The 24787-nt window shown below is 46.0% G+C and overlaps 1 protein-coding gene across 2 annotated transcripts in view; it reads right to left on the bottom strand.

Annotated features, from left to right (window-relative positions):
• GSK3B (glycogen synthase kinase 3 beta) overlaps positions 1–7100 on the bottom strand; it is a 149184-nt gene extending 142084 nt beyond the window's left edge. Inside the window, exon 1 of one of the 2 annotated variants that reach the window (XM_048293900.1) lies at positions 6898–7100. In XM_048293900.1, the coding sequence (XP_048149857.1) occupies positions 6898–6985 (88 nt within the window). In that variant the 5' untranslated portion in view covers positions 6986–7100. The remainder of the gene's footprint in view (positions 1–6897) is intronic. The other variant, XM_048293901.1, reaches the window with a different exon arrangement.
• Between the last annotated feature and the right edge of the window lie 17687 nt (positions 7101–24787).

Genomic DNA, 24787 nt, shown 5'->3' with positions numbered 1-24787 from the left:
TCAGATATATTACAAATAAAGCTTTATAGCTGTATTTTTCTTAGCTGTTATGTTCTTGCTTCTGTGCAAGCTAAAGTGAATTTCCTACGGCAGGCACCACAGCATTACTTCTTCAGGTGACCTGACTCCATATTACCCACACAGAAACCCTGAAAATCATCTAGAAATAATCAACATAGAAGATAACTGGCAGCCCACTTTCACTTGTGCAGGAAACACTGGTACTGATACACAGTTAACAGACCTTCCCTCAGCTGAGGAGGCCAAGCCAGAGAATACACAGTTCCTGCTAGAGAGACGCAGCAAAGCTCCTGGCAAGGACTGGAGCCATCCCTTCAGAAGGAGCTGCTGCTGTACGGCTTCTGTTAAAAAAAAAAAGCCCAGAGTTCTTGACACTGACAAGCTATCTTACCACTTTCCTTTCTTCCATTATAAGACAGACTAGGTGAGAGCACAAATTGCCTTAAATGCTTAGATCTACTTCCTGTCTGCAAGAGATAAAAGTACAGAGTGAACTCCTTTGCTTTATTTCCTTTTCTGAACAACAGACAAGTCATCTGTGGCAAGAGCACCTAATGAAAGATTCTTTGATAGCACCGAACATACAAACAAATCACTGTCCACTTCTTTTAGAGGCACAGCAGTATGACTTCTGGGCATCCACATTTTTGACAGTTCTCAGAGAGTGATACAGGACTGCTTTCAGTAAGCTCTCCAACATCAATTTCTATTGCAGTGCCATCATCTCACCTCTCCTACTGCCCTGACAAAACATCACACAGCAGCACTTGCAGAATACAGGACTGAGTCAAACATGCACTGTTTTCATGGATAACACGTAAATAATGACCCTCTCTCTATGGCATGGTAAGCCATTACCCACAGGGGCAGGAGGGATTTTGAAGAGGTGGTGAAAGCAAATAGTTGTTATCCAAATCCAAAGTTTGCAAAAACTTCAGGTAGAGATTCATTTTAGGCTTCTGTTTAATGAGATACAGCAGCACTGACCAGGAACAGTTGTCTGAGGGTGACTATGACGTTGTAGCCATTTCTCACAGACCTGCATCTTGCTACCATATCTCACACCTTTCTCACCTCAAGATCAGACTGCTACAGTGCACTGAAGCGGTTTCATTATAAACCAATTCAAAAAATATAAAGTGGCATAGACCATTATGCCTCCAAACATCCACCTCCCCGATGGCAGTACGCAGCACTTTGCAAACAGTCTCTACGGGATGAGAAATAACAAGGGAGTTTCTGGTTTTCCATCTGAAGAGAGGGGGTCTGACCTGTACAGCACACTATGGGGTTTGAGCCTTTATGGCCAAAAGAGTGTGTTTTCTTGTCACACTGTAAATGTTGTAACTGGCATTTATTTTCAACATACATAAATAAAAGAGCCCCTATTTGTGCAGCTTTCTGAAAGTTGTGAAAAGACAAATTTTTGGATTTCACATGGACTTGGGTATTCTGTGAAGCATTCAAACTTTCAACAATCTCCTTTCCCTAGTTGCTTGACTTTAAAAGTTTTGTTTGTCTTTCAAGGCTGCTCCGGGCTGATGCTCATTAAATTCAGAAAGCAGCCAAGTAACTCCACCAGCCATATCGCTGCTGCAGGAGACAGCCACTTTAGCACTTCCCACACTAGCTATGGGTGACTAAAAGTCCTCAGAGTAAAGTTTTTTGTTGGGATTTTTTTTTTTTTTAAATCAAAAGGGAGAGAACTCCAGAAAAGTGTCCAAGTTTTAAGATGTCTATAGAAGCTTCTGGAAACTCAGAGGTAACAGACTTTGCAATTTAAAACAGGTCTCAGTCATTTAAAACAAAAATACTCCAATACCTTGAACCAAGGGGCTCCAAGTGTTCTCCAAGCACCTTGCACATTTTATCTACTGCATTCAAATAATGAAGGGCTTTAGCATTAACTCATTTCAGAAAATGTTACATCTGATCGCAGCACAAAGCTTTAACTGCAGGCTTTTTGCACACAGATACCCTGTAGGCTTTCAGGATCTTCACCCATCCATCCAGTTTAAGAGAGAGCATGGGGTGAGGGAATAGCAACAGCCAGTATCCCACAGATTTGTATCACTGTGAAGATCTGTGATGAATAAACTGAACACCAGTATGGAAAAGTCCTTTATATTCTATCTAAAACAGCCCTTAAAGATAGAATACATGAAAATTAAAGAACTCTCTTGGGGCAGTAGAGGGAAACTCTTCAGGCCATGGGGTGGTCGTCACCTTTTCTTATCTCCCTGCCACTGCTTTGTGATACCTACAAGGACTTATCAAGTTAACAAATGAAGTCATACAACAACTTCCAGAGCCAGGATGCATACAGGCAAGGAACATACTCCACAAGCCATTGCTGTGTAAACAGGGGAACAAGACGTTTCCAGTATTGCTAGGAAATACAGAAGGTGAATCAAGGGGTAATGCAAGAGGAGATCACCTCCAAGAAGCAGTGTAGGGATGAGGAAATGTGCAGAACAGAGATGGAATGCTCAACTACCAAACAGTATGAATAAAGAGGAAAGAGTCTGTCAGCATTAGAATTAAGTACAGCAGACAGTTCTATTCCTTTTCAGACTGCATGACACAACTTTGGGGCACTGTAACATGAAACACTTTTCATTCAGGCACACACATTCATTAGCTGACCCCCTTAGTGCATTTTTTTCCCCATCTAGGAATGAGGAAAGCTGCTCACCCAGCAGCAGTCAGAAAGCTGGACAGGGCTAGGACAGCCAGACACATAACGCTCAGCAGGCTTCTGGGAGTGATTTTCCTCTCTCCAGCAAGGAAAGCAGGATGGGCAGCTTTCAGTTTCAGAAACCAATTAGGCAGAAACTGCTATCAAAGCAATAGAGGGCCCTACCCTAACTGGGTTGAGAAACACCAGGTGGTATTATCTCAATCCTTCTCCCAGTTTCAACAGCCCCACTCATTCCTTCTCACTGAAGGTGCCCAGGGTGCTCTTTTCCAAGGCTCTTCCCACACACCTACCTGGACACCGCACAGTATTAAACTAAACTGTCACCTAGACACCACTGCTACCTAAGACACAGTCACTTATGTAGTGGCTTGTGGAATAGCTACTAAGAGAGCAACAAACTCAGAGACTATTTCTTCATGAACCACTTTTAAAGAGCTATCATGCTCTGTGTGAACAATACACAGCAATATAGGCTTACCAAACTATTGTGTTTTCAGGAGATTTTACAATACAGAAAAAACCCAGTGAATCTAAGAAGAGAAAAACTTCAACAAATCCCAAGTTTGGCACCACTGTAACATTCTTCCAGAGAGTCCAAAATAAATTATTACAAGATTGTCCTTTAGATTTTGCAACAAGAGTATGTGTTCCACATCAGCATTAGCTAAAGCAAATAAAATTGCCTTTCTCACCCTCCAAGTTGACAAATTCTGCATAACCAATTACAGACCCATGACACTCACACATGGAGCAAAAAAACTCTTCATGGCAAGTGTTAGCCAAGACATTATTTACTGCAGACCATCAAGACAATTGGCTACAGTTACAATAAGTACTGCTGTCTGGAAGGACTTGGTGTTACTTGAAACACTTATTTCCCAGAAGCTCAGAGAAGGAAAAAAAAAAATCAATTCTACAGTCATTAGATGAAAATTCTCAAACAGCAAACTTTGAGACTTCTATTTTTATACAGATATTTTTGGTCATGTGTTGCATGACTACCCTTTATATTTCAGGATTATTTTTCTCCCATTTGAGAAACAACGTACATCTGTAAGCAATACAAGAGCAACTAGGTGAAGAACAAAAGAAAACTTCAAGCTCCTATCTCTTCTCATACTATAATGAGCAGGTTGATAATATCAGCAAGTGGGAAACTGGAAACTTAGCTCCCTCCTTTTAAGGGACAGGCTCAACACAAGGAGTACACACACTTTTGTTTTTGTTCAGGGAAAGCCTACAAACCCAGCAACACAAACCCGCACAAAGAATACCCTATTTGAGAACTATTTCAGTGTAGAAATACATATGGTTGAGTAATTTCACAACCACCAAAATATAAATAGAGAAATAAAAATAGTCAGATTTCAGAAGACAGATGTATGGCTTGAAAGAGATACATGAAGGCCACAGGCTTCCTACTGTTGCAGAGATGTTAAAACCCTTGTAACATCCCTTACAGAGCAATGAGAGCAGCATGCATGAGAAGTCATCTTTCCCAACAGCCAAAGGAGAAGCAGTTGTTGGTAATCTCCCATCCTTCCATTCAATGCTTCATTCAATTACCAACTTCTGAGAACAAACTATCATATATTCAATCTAATAAATTGCACAGCAAAGAGACGAAAAATCCTTGCTCACTCTTCCCCATATACCTTGGGAAGAAGAGCAATCCCACTACGGTTCTAGTTCTGCTCCTCCCAGGAAACACAAGTAACAATGAACCCTCCTCCAGTATTTTATTAATCCTTTTCCTCATCACTTGGATCCATCCTTCCTAGGTAACTGTTGCAGTGCTCAGCCAGGAGAAGCAATAGCTGCAGAGACATCACAGCAAGAGTTCATCATTTGATTTCACCCCCTCCTTACAAGTAAGAGCAAAAAAGCTGACATCAAACAAGTCAGGTTTTGCTCCCAAAAGACCCGCACCAAGACAGAGGCACTCAAGATGTCCCAGACACTCAGAAGATACGAATCCATCAATTTTCACCTACCTCACAAGGACTCTTTTGTCCCAGCTTTAACTCAAACTGGCTCAGAATGTTAAGTAAGTATCGGCCTATAAATATATATCAAAATGAAAGAGCGGCCCAAATTCTCTGTTCACCACACAAGCACTCCACATTGGCAATAGATAGCTTGCTACATCATGTGATAAGATGTTACCAAGACTCCGCTAACCAGAAAAATAAAACCTTTTTTGACATACTGGAATTTTTCTCACTTAAAAAGCAAAGAGGAAAAAAAAAAACAACAAACCAAACAGTTAACTTCCCAGGCTGTCTTACATGGCTGGATTAACTGAAAATAGAAACTGCACTTCCCACAGAATCCTTGAATGTGGTTCTCTTGCTTTGTTCTGACATTTTTTTCCAGACAGCAGAAGGACCAGGAGCACATGACTAGAGCGACTGGGGGGGTTATCACAAGTGCATGCGCTTTATGTTACGGCCTTTGTTTCTCCCTCAGTGTTATACACTTGGGATTGAATCATATTTGCAAACTTGTTAGTCTGCATCAGTTAGCACCCTGTTCTCAGACAAGCATCTGTCTAGTCTTTGACCTCAAATAAACGGAAAAGGAGCATCAATAACCTTTCAAGAATCAAGCCGTAGAGCCTGAATAAGACACATTTAGTTGCTGAGTATGACCGGTTAAGGTCTCGCTTGGTTTAGACAGCCACCTGCAGAAACACTGATCAACAAGACCTGCTTTTCATTCCACAGGCACATAAAATAAGCCAGTAAATTAAAATGGAGTCACCCACAGTTCTTCTCCGTACAGATCAATAATCCTTAATAAATACTAATGCTGGACCTGACCAAAGCTACACTGTCATGCTGCTCATATGGGTTAACTGCACCCATGGTTTTTGGAGTGCTGCTGGCACACTGATCATGCAGATACAAGGTGGACTACAGCCCCTGAGCCAAATGCTCTCTTCAAGGCTTCAACCGCAGCGGAAGACATTTCGGTGCAAAAAAACCATCAAAATTTCTCATCTGTCAAAAAGCTCACAATCTCCCACTGCTTTGGCATGAAACACCCTGCGATGGATGCAGGCATGCACCTACAGAGCCATGTCAGGTGTGGCTTTACGTGAGTATCAAATAGATCAATCGAATGGGAATGCCTATCAAGCATTCCTGGTCCCATAAAGATGTCATCCCGCATTTCCGTAAGAAAAAAGAAAATATCTCTGAAAACTACACTGTTCAAATGAATCTGGAAGAACAATTCAGTTCTTAATGTGAACATATTCAAACCGGGACTAAAGAAATTCCATACGATAAGCTGATCTATAGCAACTCAGAACTAGGCCTTTTTGTATTAGCACTGTACATTTGTTCAGGTTTAATACATACTTTTAATTCACATAAAACCAGCTAACCCCAACAGCTAGAATACGAAGAATGGACACACGTTAAGAACGATTTCCGACATGCCTATGCAGAATAAAGCACAAGGCCTCATTCTTAAAAATATTCCTCTGATCAGAAAATTGGAAAAGGAATGCCAAGCGTGACATGTGAGCCCATGGAGTAGTTATTTCAAAATGAACATTTTCTTGTGCCTTCTTCTGAGCATTTTACCAGAGCCTGGAGGATATTAGAGACACCTTTTGTAAGCTTCCCTCCCCCTCCCCCTCCTTTTTTTTTTTTTTTTTCTAATGGGCTGGACTAAAAGGTGCTCACACCCGATCTACGGGTGCATGGAAAAACCTTCCATGCTCTCTCCCCTTCACAGCCAGGAGTGCTTAAAAAAAACCCAAAAAAACCATAGTGAACGTGAATGTCACGGTCATACCTGTGTGCCCGCAATTCGTTTCCTCCTTTCGGAGGGAGGAGGGGGGCAATGAAAAGGAAATATAGGCTACGGAGCTCCCAATCCGTTTCACAAAGGGGGGGAAAATGGCTTTTTAATGAGCCAGAGGCCGCTGGCAGCGACCAGGAGCTAAGGACGAGGACAAACCCACCGGGATTTTCCGTCCAGCAGGCCCCGAACGGAGCGGCGGCGTGCGCCTATTCAAGGTTAATGGGGGGGGGAAGGGGAGAGAAAGGAGCTGCCGAGGCCGGGGCTGGGGCCGGGCTCCCTTCGCCGCTCCCCGCCTGGGCGAAGGGCGGGGGCAGCTCCCTCGGCCCTCACCCCGCCACCCAGGGGGCCAGGATACTCACGGCTGACTTTCATGCTGCCGAAGGCCGAGGGCTGCTGCACCGGCTTGCAGCTCTCCGCGAAGGAGGTGGTCCTGGGCCGCCCGGACATGGTCTCTCCCGCTCTGCCCCAACGGCGATCACCTCTCTCCTCTTCCTGCCTTCGCCCTCCGCCTCGCCCCGGCGGGCCCGCCTGCCGCTCCCTCGCTCGCTCAGCTGCAGGAGACGGGTGGAACGCGCCACATGAAACGCCGGGACCCCCCTTCCCCCCCCGGGGAAGCCCCCTCCCCTCTTGGTCTCTGTCGCCCGGCGGCGGCGGCGGCTGCTGCTGCTGCTGCTTCTTCTTCTCCTGTCTCCTCCTGCTCCTCCTCACGCCGCCCGCTCCTCACACGACCATCCTTCCCGGCCGGTGGGTCCGAGAGCCGCCTCCCCCCGGCTCCGCTCCCGAGCGAGGGGGGTTCGCTGGGCCTCGCTGCCCCCACCCCGGGCGCCAGTCACATGGGGCGGAGGCTCGCGGCCCGGCTCCTCCGATCCCGCCGCCGCCGCGTTTCTCTCCTTTTATTTGCTTTATCTCTTTTTTTTCCCTTTTCTTCTTTTTCTTCCTTCTCTTCCTTCCCCACTCCCCGTTCCTCTCCTTCCCCCCCGCCTCTGAGGGAGGCGGCAGGCAACGGGACTATTTTTTTTTTTCCCGGCGGAGGGATCTCGGGGCACCGCCGAGCGGAGGCGATGCGGCAACGACTCGCAATAGGATCCGGTGGTGGCGGCGGGATCCGCGGTGCGCGGAGGGGGGTGAGGCGGCCAGGCGGCCTCGCTGCTCGCTGACGCTGCTGCTCAGTGCGGCGCTGAGGCGGCGGCGGCGGCGGCGGCTCCGGCGGCGCAGCCGCTCATTGCGCCCGCACGGGCAGCTGGCGGCGGCTCAGGCAGGGCACGCTGCACTGCGGGCGGCAGCCGGCGGCGACGGCATGGGCCATGACGGCGGCGGCTTCCCTGCTCCTCCTCAGCCCGGCTTCAGAGCGCTGGCGGCGGCTGTTGCTTTTGCTGCTGCTTCCCCAGGCGCCCAAGGCACATAGGACTCGCCCGCCCGGCTGAAGTCTCCCGCCGGGCCCCCCTCCCCTTTCCTGCCGATCAGTCCCTTTGTCCCCGCTGCTGCCTCCGCTGCGTGCCGGGCTCCCGCCGCTGCGCTCTGTGCGTGCGCCAAAGCCGCGCAGCCGCCCGTACCCGCCGCCGCCCCACGCTGCGGAGCGGCTGTAAGCGCCGTCTGTGAATACCCGGCCGAAGAACCTGGCGCGCCCGCGAGCCCCCAGCCCGAGGCCGTCACGTAAACGCCCGAGTATTCTCGGGGCCAATCCCGAGGCCGTTACGGGAATGCCTGTAACTGGCCGGAACCAATCACGGAACCATCGCGGGCCCGACCGATTCTCCCCGAAGTGAAGAGTAGACCCAATCGGAGGACGCCGCCGCCGCCCTAGCAGCGCGGTCGGGCGGCCAATGGGAAGGAGGGCTCTCTTCCGGCCATCGCCGGGCCAACCCGACTGGAGCCGAGGAGGGAGAGCCAATCAAGGGGCGCGCTGCCTCCGTCACCCAGCCCTGGGACGCCTTCAAGCCGCAGCCCGAGGCGGAGAGCGGCCGGGGGCTGCGATTGGCTGGCGGCGATGAGGCTGCCTGGCGGGGACCAATCGCGAGGCGCGGGGCCACGGGCGCGCCCGCTCCCGACGGGGCACGGCCGCTCACCTCTGTGGGGGCCGGGGGAGGACAGCGCGCATGCGCAGCGCGGCCGGGCACCGCCCCTCGGGCGCGTCCCCGCGGCCCGTCCCGCTGGGAGCGTGCTTCGGGCAGCGGGGAAGGAAACACGAAATTGCGGGGTTTGTGCGTAAAACCCGTCAGGCACAGAGGTGTTGTGGTTCTGCTTCACTGAGCCGTGAAAGAAATGGTGCTGACGCGCACAGTGCTGTTATAGAATCATAGAATGGTTTGGGTTGGAACGGATCTTAAAGACCCTTCAGTTCCCACCCCCCTGCCATGGGCAGGGACACCTTCCACTAGACCAGGTTGCTCCAAGCCCATCCAGCCTGGCCTTACACATTTCCAGTGATGGGCCATCCACAACTTCTCTGGGTAACCTGTTGCAGTGTCTCACCCTGCTCATGGTAAATAATTTCTTCCTAATATCTAATCTAACCCTACTCTCTTTGAGTTTGAAGCCATTCCCCTTTGCCTGGTCACTGCAAGCTCTTGTAAAAAGTCTCTCTCCAGCTTTCTGGCAGCAGACAGGAGGCAGGAACAGTCGTGGATGTGGTTCATGAAGCAATGGTGAACCCATTCTGCACAAACGGCCAAGCAGGGAAAAGAAGATCAAGGCTCTCATAGGAAGTCCTCCCAAGTCAGCTGTTAACAGCAAGGCTTCCTCACAGGAAACACAGTTTGTATTGAGGCACTAAACACCCTCATAGTTAGGTCCCACTGCCACCACAGGTAGATTGAGCTTGGCCTTGGCCAGAGTTCCAGGCACTGTTCTGGAAGAACTTGTCCTCCTTCAGGGCTCTGGAGCATGCACTGGAGGCAGCGGCTCCCAGCCCTGGCAAAGCTGGCCCTGGAGCACTGCTGCCTGCTGTGACCTCAGTGAAATTACTCGGCAGACATCAGCAAAAACTGATCATTGCTTGCTTATGCCATTAAAAAAAAAAGAAGTGCTCTTGCCAGAATAGTTTATACCACAAACAAAATAACTTGGACTAGCAGAAACATATTTTGCCAGTGTTAGAGACTAACTAAGAGCTGCTGTTTTCTTTTCAAGGCATCAAAATATTCCCAGATTTACTTTTTTCCAGCCCTGTTCTCAACACCATTGCTCTGTGACCAAACAAAGACCCAGCCAAAGCCAGCTAAAATTTATCCTTTACAAGAGCTGTTTTCCAAAGCAAAAAACAAACCCAGTCTCTCAAAATGATTCTGTTCAGCACTTTGCTTGCCCCAGGGTGCTTGGCTTGCTGGAAGCCCTTTTTCCTGCCTGATAAATGATGAATGGTTTTACCTACTACAAAGGCCATGAGACTGTTTAAGGTTTGATTCTTCAGGATCTACCTGTGCGCCTGGGATCCTGACAGGTGAGAGTGGTGTGCCCTAACAAGGGCTAAAAGAGACACTGAAGTCACAGCATAGGAGTGGTACTGCAGCCACCCCAAGCCACCCTACCGTACTTGTTGTTCCAGGCCCCCTCTGAGACACCACTGTCAAATGTTGCTTAGATGCAGCTTCAATAAGCTGCCAACAGTGAAAATGACATTTTCTCTCCTGTTTGGTAGAGCTGTTGTCAAAAATTAGGGTTAGAGATTGGGTTTGCTCTCTGAAGAGGATTCTTACATAAAATGAAAAAGTAAATATGCCACCAGGCAGTGGCCAGCTCTCTTCTACCTGAAATGTACCACCAGGCATTCCAGTCATTATTTTTTCTGGCTTTGGGCATCAAAACGCTAACACAAATCACATTTTCTTATTTTCTGACAAATTTATTTCAAACGACTACATAAACAGGAGAACTGACTTAGGAGAGACAGCCGAGCTTTGTTTCTTGAAAAAGTTGGCAGTCTGAAAAATAGCAGGTAGGGGAGGGTGAACTCTTTGCTTGTGAGCATTTGCTGTTACTCATGATAGTGGTAAATAAAAATAAGACCACTGCATAATTTATACTGATGGTGCCCATTTGATAAATGTCCCTTAAAGCTTTGTAATGAGTCTACAACCTGAAAATAAAAATGGGAAATCAACTTCATTCACTTACAGAGAACAAGCTACTTCATGAAAATAACTTTGTGCTTGTCGTCCTTTATCTGGTATAGCCATTCTCTGAAATCACCCTGTTTCCTCTTCAATACCAAAGTAATCTGTATCAAAACCACAACTTGGTTGCTACTAATAAACTTTTCTGAATACCAAGCCTATCCAGCCACGGGGGGAATGCATATTACAAAAATCCCAGCTGCAGTATTTCATATTTGGCAATCCTGCACATATTTCCAAGTAATAATTAAGCAACCAAGTTTCCAAAGCCTGTCCATTCAAGTCGTAGCATCTTCTCATCCACCAGGAAACCACAAGTGTGTTTTAAAGGAAGACTGTGATGTATTTGAGGGGATGGAAAAGTATAAAGCACCTCAAATTTCTGTTAGTCTTTTCATAGATTCTTTCTTTAGCTGAGACTGCTCTCAGAAAAACCCTAAACACACAGAGTAAGGACATCTATTAAGCTTTCATCCTCAATTTCAAAAATGGACTAACAATTAAAATCATTTGTGAGAGTCATGAGTGAGCTAGTTGCTTTTTTAGACTGAAAGAGTCTCTTTTGACAACATTGCAAAGTCCATATTTATTTTTGGCCCCTTGGCTGATGAAATGACCTCCCTTTAGAATCTGCAAATATAAATAGAATTGACGTTTTAATGATCAGTTTTCACAAGCTATTATAATCCAGCATCTCAAGCATTAATATTGTTCCAAGTCTGGATGCACGGGGCAGTTTTACAGCTGTCGTGTCTCTGTAATGTGCAAGTTCCCAGGGAGGTTGCCTGAGCACACGAAGCGTCCAAAAGAGGTTACTGAGGTGTTATCTCTCTGAAATGCCGTAAGGTGGCAGTGAATTGGAAAATTGGTACAAGTTTTGGGTGGAACAAAGCTCTATGGAGCTCAGGAGAAGAGTATGGGAGGGGTTTTGTTTGCTTGTTTAGGGGTTTTCATTTGTCTGTTTGCATTTCATATAACAACCATAAACTTCAGTCATTTTAATCAGACACTGAATAGGCCTGCTCCAACAGGAACCAGTAAACATGCTCCTGCACAGGGAACTCCTGCTTTTTTCTTTCTCCATTGCTTCCTTTTCAAGTGATCAGCAGGAAGATTTTCTGTTTGCTTACCTTGCAGCTCTTTCTGGGTCATTCCACCAGAAAGCACAGTGAGAGGGCTACCTCTGCTAGTCTGATAAGGACGCAATCAATTCAAGGCTGTTTTGAACCTTGCTGTGCTAGAGAATCTAAATTATATTAATGGATCTACCAGTCTTGTATCTAACTCCTTAATACTGCCAAGGCAATTATCCAGAGAACAAGTTAGTGAGACATTGTAATGGCTTGTCTCTTGTTTGAGTGGCATGGGCAAACTCAATAGTTATGGTTGAACTTTAACTTTGCTTTTTTTTTTCCCCAGTGGAAAATCAGAAATTGTAACAGTAACAAATTTACCAACTGCCCAGGTATTAATGATTAATCAATAAATCCTGAAAAGTGGTTTTCATTTTTGTCCCAGAACAAAACCCAAAGGAATCTATGTTTAGAACATAGAAGTTGCATTCATGTTTCTGAGCAGGACACAAGTTTTTAATCCTGGGAACCCACTCTTTTGCAATCGCTTCCTGTCACAAAATATGTCATCACCAACAATTGCTTCAGAGGACAGCTGATGTTTTGCTGATCTGGATGTGTGTGCACCTAGGCCTTGCAAGACTCCAGGTAAGTTTGCCAGAACTAATAAAGCCGAGTGGTCCAAACAGTTCAATGTAACAGAAGCTACAGACAACTTCTGTGTTCTAAATTAGCAGTGGAGTTGAATGAGCAGAGACACCAAATACAGGTTCATGGCAATATGGCAACATGTGGAAAATGTCAGTGACTCAGTAAGCAGGCAAATGCATCTTTCTGTGGAATTAAGTCCTCCCTGCTGATGTTCTGCACAGGTTTAAGGTTGGTTTTATCCACTGGCTCTTGACAAAAGCATCCGTTTCCCATCATGCCAGGAGAACATCTTGTTCAGGTGGGCAGTTGCCTTTGCCCCAGCAATTGTCTGACTACACTGTCTTCACAAATAACCCTGGAAAACAGTGGTGTCCAGAGCCAGAAGAGCTCTGTCAGTTTAATGAGCTTTTGACAAGTCTTCCAGATACTTGTTTTCTGGAAAGCAAAATCTATGCCCATTTCCTCAGCAAACTGAAAGGGTTCAAATCTAGAAAAAGTTTTTGGTCTCTTCTGTGTATATCATCTCACTCACATTAGATTCAGTCAAGCAGCCCAAGACTGACAGCCATTTGCTCTCTCTGTACTACAGTATTGGTGGAAGGCCCTGTGAATGTCCCATGCTCGCTATTTCCCTGCCTCCCCCATCAACTTCCAAACTGGCTGTTGAGGAGACTTTCAAAGTAAAGAGAGTTAAAGCCAGCCCAATTTCTGAGGCCTTCAGTTCTTTTGAGAAAATCTTGGAGGGATAGACAGCTTTAACTACAGCCCCAGGATTAGGGCTACTCTTTAGCTGGATCTTGGTAGACATATGGGAGAGGCATGTGCTGGGGAAAAGAGCCAGGCTGGGTTTCCAAGTCATCACAGTGACCTAGAAGTTGTACAGGGAGCCAGGCACAACAGCCAACAAAGGACATTTTTCTCTGCTTCCTCCTTCAGACAGCTGGGGGATGTTGCACCAGGGTGATGAGGTTTATTGTGCCTTCTCACAAATGCAGGAAGAGGATTCGCTAGTTCCTGTTGAAATAGTTTTTGGAAAGAAGGCATTACACATGGTGCAAGGTGCCAATAGGAGAAAAGGCTGTTGAGAATAGACATCTACATCACCAAAGAAGCAAAGAAAGCAGCAATATGCCTGGTGAAGCCTGCCTGGGATGCTGTCCTTGCTGGAAGGGCTCCCTGCAGAATGAAATTACCATCCTTAACTGCAATTAAATGCTCATCCAGCTCTTGCTGTTGCAGCTGTTTTTATCTTGGCTGAAAATAACTGCATGGGCACAGGTCTCCCCAGGACAGCCAGCTCTGTGAGGGAGAAAGAGGACAATAGTGCTTGGTGGGTTAGAGCCATTCTTGACATCCACAAGGCAAATCGTCTGCAGAGAGGAATGATTGCTCTTCAATACACAACACGTAGCAAAATGGTTGAATAGAGCCATCAAACCTTGGTCATTCTACATACATCAGCTACATCAGCAACCTTGCACTGCTGTATGTCTCGCCTATGAACTGGAGTCTCTAGTTTGCAGCCCCAAATTAAAAGTGGTGATTCTCTTCAGAACCTGGGAGAAAATGCACAGCTAATTATGAAGTGGCCAAAAATGTAACAGTATTTTCATTTAGTTCATTGAGTTTTTGCCAAGCATTCTAATTGATTTAATGATCCCTGTCCCTGGCTGCTCACTAATCACTATCGCACACTACTTCCTTACTCTTTGGCTGGCAAATGGTTACTAATTGTTGCTGCATCTTGCATTGTGCATCTGGTGTTGACAGCTGTCCTTGCCCTGAGATGGAGAGACAGCTGTTTTTAAATGGAGAGCTCTCTCTCAAATCTGTAAAACATCTGGGAAAATATGGCGCTGAAACTGAGCTATCAAATAAAAAAAGTTAGCAAATACATACATAGGCTAGAGGGTCTGCAAAGACAAAACTTAAAAGTAGGCACAGTAATCAGAGCAGAGAAGACTTTCTGCTGTGTCTTTAAAACACGAGTCCTGGGTGTTGCCCATAAAACATGCCTCTTTCCCCTAATTCCCTGTAGACTGCTTGACATTGTAAAATCTTTTACACTCTGCACACCTCCTAATTTGATCAGGCTAACAAGCCATGTTGCTTTTGCTTCAGCCTATTAGACATAATTCAAAAGTCTTTCTAAAAGGCAGGGTACAGGATCAGGCAGCAAGATCTAACTGGCTGGAAACAAGAAACCAGTACCATGAAAGCATAAAAAAGCCCTAGAAATCAATGGAAACAATTGCATTCCTTTTAAAAAATCCCCAACCAATCTTTTCCAGAATCTCATTTCCTCCTGAACATTTTGTGACTATGATTGTTATGAGGAACCTATTTTTTTCCTCTCCCTGTTTATTTTGTGTATTTAGCAGCACTGATCGTACAGTCCATTGTTTTGCTAATGGTCAGCAAAGCTTATCTCCTGATCAAGCCCAGCCGCTATTGCTCATTTGCTGTTCTGCAAGACTTGGATGAGCACTCCTCTCAGACCCTGTGAGAGGCTGCAAGCCAGCAGCGTGAGCAAGGCTGAACTCAACAGGCAACAATGAGTAGGCATGTAAGGACACAGAAAGGAAATGGGTGAGCTTAAACCAGGTTAGCGTGATTGGAGCAGGAGACACTACAAATGACCCCCAAGGAGAGAATCTACGAGCAGAAAAGGCCTGGTAGAATTAACAATGCCTTTTTATAAAGAAGTCATTTCAGGACATCTGACTTAAGGGAAGTGCCACATTTATGTATTTTTCATTGGACTGGATTTAAGCCATATCAAGCTGATGATGCCATTCTGAGTTCAAAAGCATATTCTCTTCACCTCATAGACCAGGAACAAGGGCACAATGCAATTAACAGGAAAGGCGGCACTTTTAAAAGCAATAGAAGGGTGTATTTTTAAATTAAGCAGTTACTGTATATTTCGAGCGTTTAAAATAGAAGTTTATTCTAGTCACTGGAAGGTGAGAGACTTCTCCAGGAGATGATTCTAGTTCTCAAGTGTGGTTGCTTTTAAACTTCCCCTAGAGAAGCCTATCTCTTCTCTACACTCATGGAAGGACTCTTGAAAGACCTGCCTGGTAAGTGGCCTCTGGAGTAAGAAGCCTCCCATGAGGTGACAGGAAGACAGTTGTATTTCTAACTGGATTCTGAAAGTCACTGATGCAGGATATCACTGATGGGCAAGAACCTGGATAACACTGATCCCTTTTTTTGGTTAAAGGGTATGGAACATGCTGTTTGAATTCAAATCACACTCAAAGGGTGGACATATGGGAACATCTACAAAATGCTCTGAAACATCTTGCTCAGGCCACAATAAGGATCAAGATCTTGAACTAGAAACCAAGGGTTGAGCTGATTAATCATCTTCTCAAAGCTCAAGAGCTTCCTCCTAACAAGAAGAAAATTGGTGGCAGGAGGCATGTATGGATGAGCAAAGTGGTTGTGACTAAACTCTGACATAAAAAGGAAATGTACAAAAGGTGTAAGCAGGGGTAGGTGGCCCACGAGGAAGCCTTACTGGTGACAGTGTCCTTCAGCAATCCCAGGCCCCTTAGCAAGGGGGCCAAAAGAGCTGAGGAAAGTGGATAACATAATTGAAAGGCCACTCTTTGAAAGATCCCACTGATCAGGAGAGGTTCCTGAGGCCTGGAAGAAAGCCTAAAGCCACTCCTAGCTTCAACAAGGACAAGAAAGAGGATCTGGGAAATTAGAGTCTGGTCAGCCTCACCTCAATCCCTGAAAAGGCAATGGAACAAAAAACCATGGAAACCATTTCCATACAGACGAAGAACACGGAGGTAATCAAATGTAGTCAGCAAGGATTTACAAAGGGAAAAACAGACCTAACCAACCTGACAGCCTTCCACAGCACGAGTGTCTTCATGAATGAGAGGAGACCAATGATGTTGTTTGCATTGACTTTAGCAAGGCATTTGACACTGTCTCCCATAACATCCCCATAGACAAGGTACGAGTTACCTAAGTGGGCAGTGAGGTGGATCAAAAAACAGCTGAATAGATGGACCCAGAGTGTTGTGGTCTGTGGCACAAAGTCCACCTAGAAGCCCGTCACTAGAGGTATATTCTGTTATCAGGTCTTATAGTTTTTGACATCATCACTAATGAGCTGGATGATGCAACAGAGTACACCTTTGGCAAATTTACAGATTACGCAAAGCTGGGGGGAGCTGATACACCAGCTGATGTGCTGCCATCCAGAACAACCTGGACAGGCTGGGGAATTGATCAGAGAGGAATCACATGAAGATCAACAAAGGGAAATGCAGAGTCCTGCACCTGGGAAAGAATAACCCCGTGCACCTGTGTGGGCTGGGGACTGCAGAGAAGGACCTGAGGGGTTCTGGAGGCCATGAGCCAGCAGTATTCCCTCACAGCAAGGACAGACAGCAACATCCTAAGCTGCATTAGGAAAAGCATTGTCAGTAGGTCAAGACAAGTGATCTTTCCCCTCAGCACTGGTGAGGCCACACCTGGAATCCTGTGCCCAGTTCTGGCCTCTGTACAGGAAAGACATGGACTTACTGGAGTGACTCCAGCAAAGGGCACAAAATTGATTAAGGGACTGCAGCACACGTCATGTGAGGGAAGACAGAGAGCTGGGAATGTTCAGCCTAGAGAACAAAAGGCTCAGGGAATCTCATCAGTGTGTATAAATATCTGGTGGGACAGAATGAAGAAGAGGGAGATAGGTTCCTGCTGATGGGACAAGAAGCAATAGGTGTTATTTAAAACATGAAACTCCTCCTGAACACCAGAAAACATCTTTTTATTCTGCAGATCATCAAAGACCTGGAGAGGTCATGAAGTCTCATCTTTTCTGTGTATCCAATTCTTTACTATTAAGGGTGGTGAGGCACTGAAAGAGGTTGCCCAGAGAAGTTGTGGAGGAAGTGTTCAAGGCCAGGTTGGATGGGGCATTGAGCATGTTGATTTAGTGGGAGGTGTCCCTGCCACAGCAGAGGGGTTGGAACTAGATGATCTTTAAGGTTCCTTCCAACCCAAACCATTCTATGATTCCATCTCTGGAAACGGACAAAATGTGACTGGACACAGTCTTGGATAACCAGGTGTAGCTGAGCCACCTTGAATAAGATGGGGTTGAACTAGATGATCTCCAGAGGTCACTTCCATCCTCCTCATTCCTGTGATGATTCTGTGATCCACTACAGTAGTTCCTGGTGTCCTGTATGCTCTTGGTTCTTGTGCATTTCACTGCTTTTTCCCTGAGGTAATTAATTACTGGTGTAATTAATAGCACTGAATGCATGTACCTCTGAGGATGAGGTGGTTATGGAGAAACATGAACTTGACAAAATAGTCAGAAGAATTGCCTATTTAAAAAAAAATAGAGGATCTGGGAATCACATTCATGACTGTGAGGTTCTGTTCGCGTTTCAGCAGAGTAAGCAAGGTCTAGGGAGATGGAAGCTGACGGAGTGCACAGGGCAGGGTCAGATGAGACGTGGGAGAAGAGTGACATATGACAGCCAGTGCTGAGTACAGCACTCAAGAACTTCAGTTTTATTTCCCAGTCTATGAGAACCAATGCCACTAGGTCTGGGCACTCTGGGTGGTGGTGGTGGTAAAATTAAAGCCCTAACACTGTATCAAATCATGATGCACCAAGCATGGACAAATAGATCAGAGTCAGTATTTTCACACAGAAAATGGAGAAAACACAATTAATGACTGCCCGGGAGAAGTCAGATTTACATGACCACCCAGGAACTCTGAAGCACAGACAGCTCTCCAGGGCAGCAGTCCACAAGCTGAACCATGAGCCTGTTCTTTCTCCACTTGTGTTCCCAGTCTCCTTCTCAGCATGGTCCCAGTATATTTTATGCACTAAGTCATGATGCCACTAAGAAAAAAATATGCGATCCCATAATTAATGTCTGTCTCACAAAAGAAGATTTGAGAAACATTTGTCAATAATGGTCTAGGAATTATTGTTCCTGCCTTGGGAGAAAGAGATGGACTGGAGTCCCCAGATGGCTCCTTGAGGTCCCTTCCAGGCCTCTTTTCCACAAAGTCATACATGCCAAAATTAAGCCAAATTAAGTTTGTGCACACTGTTTTAATTCCAGTCTTCTGTAACTTCTGAATGCTTGTTTTCAGAGCCATTTTGGCACAGACTACAGTGTTCTGCTTTTTAGGATCCTGGTCAGTTTGTTTTAAAGCCAACACAGCTTAGCAAGGATGTCATGATATGCACATCACCACTTGTAACAGCCCCCCGACAAAGGCCTCTTTCAGGGACTGGCAGAAACAACCAAGGTGACTGGGACCTCTCCAACTAACAAAGGTTAGGGTGGCAGTAGGAAGGGAAGCACCAGAAACTTGCCTTTCAGATCCACCTGCTGGGAGCAGATGAGATGAAAATCTAAGGATGACTTGGTTCCATCCCAAGCTCTGGAGAGCAGTATGTACCACCAGGAGCTTTTTGCTTCTTGCCATCCATGTTCTTTCCAATCCCATTCTTGTTTCAGACCCTTGAAAGCAAACAGGTCCTTTGCTACCTCCTCTGCTCCCTGTCCCACCATTGTCAAGTTAGCATCTTTCCTCTCCCCACTCTTGTCTCCACTAATTGTATCCCACCTCAAGTCATGCCCACACCCTACCTCTGTTCCCCTCCCAGTCTCCCTTGTCCTACCATCACATATTTTTTTCACTTCTGCCCTTTTCCCTACTCCCTCACCTTCTTTTTTTGCCCAACAGGTGCTCCCAAACCCTGAATCCTCAGTGGCTTGATCCTTCTCTCTGTTGTCATTGCTGTTCATTGTTGATTCAGAAAATCAGCCTCCCCCCACTTCCTGCCTCTGCCCCAGTCACACCATCTTTCCCTCTTATACCACCACCTCCCCCAGCTAGTCCAGCCCCAGTCACAGCAGGTTCTTCAAACAGATTTACCTCTTTCCTCCCACAGCTGGCTTTCACAACCACTTCCCCTGCCATGCTGCTTCACAGCCAGTGTGGTGGTGATCACTTCATGAGACAAACCCCACTTTGCTCTCAGCTCAGTGCAGCCTCCCACTGCAATGCCTGGCAGGTGGGGTGGGCTTGGCTACCACCTGTGCACAGCCCAGGTGACAGGTGCTCCAGAAGCTGCAAGGACACAGAGCATACTCAGCCAAGGTGGACTTCCCAGGGATGATTTGGGGATGGCTTTTTGTCCAGTAAATGCTAATAAGCTTCCACAGACCTATGAGGTCTATGATTTTTTAAGGTCGTGAAGTGTGGTCCAGTTTGGATAGCTTTTGTCAAGACCCATAAAAGTGCGATTTCCAGTTTGTATGGTGTGAGGAAGTGCCTCAGACAAAAAACTAAGACATACTTGAAATGGGACAAATGCATTTTTGTTAGCCTTCTTCTTGGAAATGTCCTGGATCACTTTCATTTTAACTTTTCATCACTCTGAAAATTATAAACAAGTGAATCCAAGATATTTTTACAGGAAATGCTGTGCAGCCTTAATATGCAGGGGATATTATGCATCCCTATGCATAGGAACGTTAATTGTTAGATAATGCAATCATAAAGTATTTCACTTTTTTTCACCTTTGTTTTTCTCATTTCCATTCTCACCAATTATCAAAATGTGCTAATAGTTGCATACTCTGGGCTTCAAATATTTTACTCTTCATCAGAGACCTTTATACTGCAGGACAAATTCCTCATTATCTGGAACATCCCTTGAATTAATTTATTCCATTGGTGACTGCTGAGTCATAAAAATAGTGGTATTATACTGACTTAAGTCATAGTGTTAAAGGAGCAATCTGCTTGAGCAGCTGAATTAGTCTGAGCAACATGCTTTTCAGCACAGTGTCATGAGTTTCCCCTACACTGATCACTTTTTTTACAAAGATGATATTCAGGTTTATTAAAGGTATTTCTGTTATCCTGGGCTTGGGCATGCTTGCTGAGTTGCTGAAAAAAGTCACAAGGTTTATGTTAAAGGTGGAAGTCACTGTGCTCCTTCACACAGACACAGATATCAGCAGAACAGCTCTTGCTGCCTGAATGGCATGAGCAAATCAATTTCCTACATCTGTTTTGGTCAGCCCAGCATTTCTTTTATACTCTACAGGTAGGTTGCAAACTTGCAAATCCAAGGAGACTGTGGAAATTTCCCTGGAAGGAAAGCATGTCTCTCAACACTTCCAGGCATGTTGCGGCAGAACAAAGCTGTGACCCATTCTTTCATCTGCCACCCTAAGGGTAGGAAGATCTTTAGAAGTCAATGTCTCATTTATGACTGTGCATTAGAGCAGCCTAAACTGGTCACAGAGGGAAATTATTTTACAATAATCCTGTAAAGGGAGAGACAGAATCTCTGTTGCTCAGATGTTAGCTGCACAGGGCTTGGCACTGATCTTGAAATCTGATGAATAATGTTGGAAACAATATTGTTCCTAGATTTCCAGCTGTACCGGAAGGTAGGTGGTCAGTGCAAAACCTACCCTACCACCTGCTGCTGCTCCAAGATTGATGCTATCTGGATCAGGGGGAGGATAGCCCAATTCTGTAAAATAAATAGGCCCCTGCTGTGTCCAGCATAGAGGTGTCATCTCTCCTTGTAGGAGACCCCGGCAGCCCAGGGTCTGATTGCATTGCAGGGCACTCATTTTTCCCAGTGGAAAGCTGCAAGACAATTTTTTTATTTAAGTGCTTTACCAGACATACTTCACATGCTTGTGGGGTTGTTTCTAATGTTGTCATTATCTAGAAAAATCTTTCCCTAGTGGTAGAAATCACATACTTGCAGATGGGGAGCAGGGTTCTTGTCTAGTTCTAATTGATGATTGTCAAATTCCAATTTTTCCAGACAGTGGGATGATCCTGAGAAAGTGGGATGTTTTTCCTCGGCGTAAGGACACAAATATATGCATGAACATGCACAGAAATATTATTCAATTCACTAAAACCAGCTGTTGTGAACAAACCACCCACATACAACAACTTCTCAACAGTAAAAACCTTCATCTCCCGTTAATACTCCAGACTGTTGTCTGAACTCCTTCTCTACCTTCTCTAGCCTCTCACTCACTTTTTCAAGAGGACATTTGGGATTTTCACTACCATCCAAAGCCTGCTGTTTGAGGAAGTTAAAAAGGACCCACCTGGGAGCATCGGCTCAAGTTTTCCTGTTCTTTGACAGGTCAACTGGTCACTCAGGCCTTGCTGGTGAAACACTCAGAGCCAGTTTTGGAAACATATAGGCAGTGAAGAAGCCTTGATGCAGCTCAGGGAGGTGGCCTTGTGTTCACTTGAATGACAAGTGCCAGTGAGAGACAGAAGAGACTGTGGTTTTTCTCTCTGAGATGAGCATAACAGTCAGTAGAAGAGACAAGGCTGTTGACTCCCAAGTTTCCTCCTTGAGTAAATTAGACCCATGTCATCCTTGGATACACTTTGTTGTTGTTGTTGTGTTTGTCTGCTTTAAAGACTTAATTCAGATGGCCTCAGGCAGCTGTGGCTGAAGGCAGTGGGGGCTGGGAGCTTTTTTCCATGAGAAGGCAGTGAGTATTTAGCCCAAATGTGTTGTACCAAAGCACAGCAGGTACCCAGTAATGCTGGGCTTCCTGGGATGGGAGAGCCTAGCTCCCCCTTTGAGTGCAGCATGCTCCTATCAGTTATTAGCAGAGCTAGGAAAAGGACCTTGCCATTGGAGGGTTGTGAAGAATGGACTGCAGAAGCAGGAGAGCTCTAAATGTGTTTTTGTTACTGGCATGAAAAAGGCTGTAATAGCAAGGAAATTAACTGATACTTGCCAAAGTGTAATTCATCATCAATGAAAGATTCACCTGTCAGAGGAAAGGAAGTCTTTATCTACCACCTGTATTTGGGGGACTGTTAAAAATACCCAACCAAAACCCAGCTGCTTTCAAACAAGGGCTGTAATCATGTACAGAGTATCCCACTGTTCATGGATCTGCCTAGCACTGCTGTAAATTCAAGGTGTGATTGCATCAGCTCCTATTATTCCTGCCGTTCTCTTTGGTTTGAAATATCACCCGACTCATTTGGGTTAGATACAAGACGTAATTGCCTGGAAACCAGTGCACAACTCCAGAATGGTGCCTTGCTCATTACATTCACCTTGTCCAACAAAATATCCATGCTATTCCTATGTTGGATCATGTCATCAGGACACTGCAGAGGGTGTGCTTTCATTTTTCCCTCCTGTGAATCCCTTGAGAGGTACCAGGGCCTTTCTAAGAAACTCAGGTCCTTATGGATTTTCTAAGTCATGGGAAACTCCAAGAAATAAAAGCTCTTCATGGTTTCCACACTTGCCAGGCACAGGTGCATCTGTCAGCAATTGCAAGAGGTGTGTTGAAAGGAAACATGGATGGACAGCCTTTCTTCTGTGAGATTATTAAAATACTAGTGGCAAATTTAGCACCCAAGGGGTGCTGGGAACCCCAGGGCCATTGCAGACTTGCAGAGAAAACGTCAGCTTCCTGATGACCCACAAGAATTTTTCCTGCTTCTGGCCTGCCTTTCTGATGTCCTAACTCCCAGTGAGTGTTTCTTCTCTCTTTTCAAAGGTGAGCATGATCCTGCCCCAGCATCCTGGGACTCCTGTGCTGCTGGAGGCAGGGAACAGTGTATACAGCCATCCTCACATGGCTGCCAGGGGAAGGGTATGACCTGGTAGCAATAAAACAGAGCTCTCCCTCAATGCCTCCCTGCAGGCTGAAAGAGGGGTAAGTATGAGCTGCTAGAGGGAACTAAAAACAGACGGTCTCTTCCCTGAGCAGACCAGGGATCCTGGGAAGAAGAGGCCACATTCTTCATCAGCATGTAAGAGAGTAGGTTGGAGAATGGGGAGGAAGAACAGCTACTAACTAGAAGACAGCATTGGCATGAGAACAAGTAGACAAAAATAGGCTATGAAAAACTGTGGGCTGCAAATCAGAAACAAGTTTCCTTCTGTCAAAGTGAGGTTCTTGAATAACCTGCCAAGAAAATTCCCAATGACTTAAGATGGACTGTGATAAATTAACAAGAGGGACTTTATGACTCAGTGCTTGTCATTGCTGGGAAATATGATGATGACTAGGAGATCCCTTCTAGCCCCACATTCCTGCTGGTATGATAACAGAGGAATCTGTGTAGGGTGCAATAAATGCTGAATCACTGAGTGCTTTATCTAGCTGCCTGGCAGGACAAAGTCCCTCGTACACATCCTGTCTGCAAGAACCTCCAGGACAAAAAAAAAAAAATTAAAAAAAATCCTTACGTAAATGATTGTGCTCTGGCAGCACAAAGCATGCAGCTACAAACGCCTGAGTTAGAAGAAAACCAGCTCAGCTACAGGCACCTCTACACAGGGGAAAGGTGGTGGCATGGGTGTGAAAGCAAGGAACCCCACTGTAGACACTGAGGGGTACACATTCCAAGGTAAATGTGCTCCAGCTGCTTCAATACACCCTCTTAATGAGAGAAAGAACCTCCTGGAACTGTGTGGCAGTATCCCATGCACTTGCTCAGCGAGGTGTGTGCAGGGATCGATCAGGTCCAGAGGCCATGACCGAGCCATGTAGCAGAAAGTTCCTGCAGTTCACATCAACCACTAAGCCATCCACAGTTCTCCCACCATGCCAGGATCCACAGCTCTTTTGATGGCATTTTTTCCTGTCTCCATGGAGCTCCCCAGGCGCTTTGTGCTTGAGCACAAGGCCAGCAATCAGGATGCAGCTTACACTGATGCGTTTGGTGTCACAACTGGACATCCACAGCTTGCTGCTCTGGCTGCAAGCACAGACCTTGGGGTAACAGCAGCAGCTGGCATTTCAGTAGTGCAGAGCTGGAGGTAGAGGCCAAGAAGACAGTCCTGACAAACTGGATAAGGTAAGAGATAGGCCTGGTTTCTGGACTCAGGAGAGTAACTCTGCACAGGAGGAGAGGGCTTCTCCACAGCCCTCATGGCCATCAGACTTGAGGAAGACTTTTCTAGAGCTTCTTCCAGACCTGTGGAGGTCATGTACAGATGTGGGTGCTCCCTCACCTCCTCACAACCTGCAGCTCAGGCTACTTGGAGACGTAGGGCCCCTGACTACTGCTCCCCACTGTGCCACAGGAATGTCTCCACACAGATGAGGCACCACAGGACAGCCACTGTCTCCAAGGATTGCACAGTCTGGTTACTGTGGGCCAAGAACAGACATCTGGGGGTTCTCCCTCTCACAGTACTTTCAAATACTCAGTATTTCTCATAACTCCACCTGGTATCAAAGATCAGAGCAAGAGGTTCCCACAGATCCCAGCTGCTAAGGCCAACACGAGGCAGTGGGGAAATGTCCACACCAATGGTCAGCACTCCCGTGCCAGAGAGCCTGTCATAATCCCTTGCCTGTCATAATCCCTCTCTGCCA

Source organism: Corvus hawaiiensis, chromosome 2, assembly GCF_020740725.1.
Source record: "Corvus hawaiiensis isolate bCorHaw1 chromosome 2, bCorHaw1.pri.cur, whole genome shotgun sequence".
NCBI classification, from domain to species: domain Eukaryota; kingdom Metazoa; phylum Chordata; class Aves; order Passeriformes; family Corvidae; genus Corvus; species Corvus hawaiiensis.
Note: the sequence above shows the minus strand (reverse complement) of the source record. Positions and strands in the feature narration are given on the sequence as shown.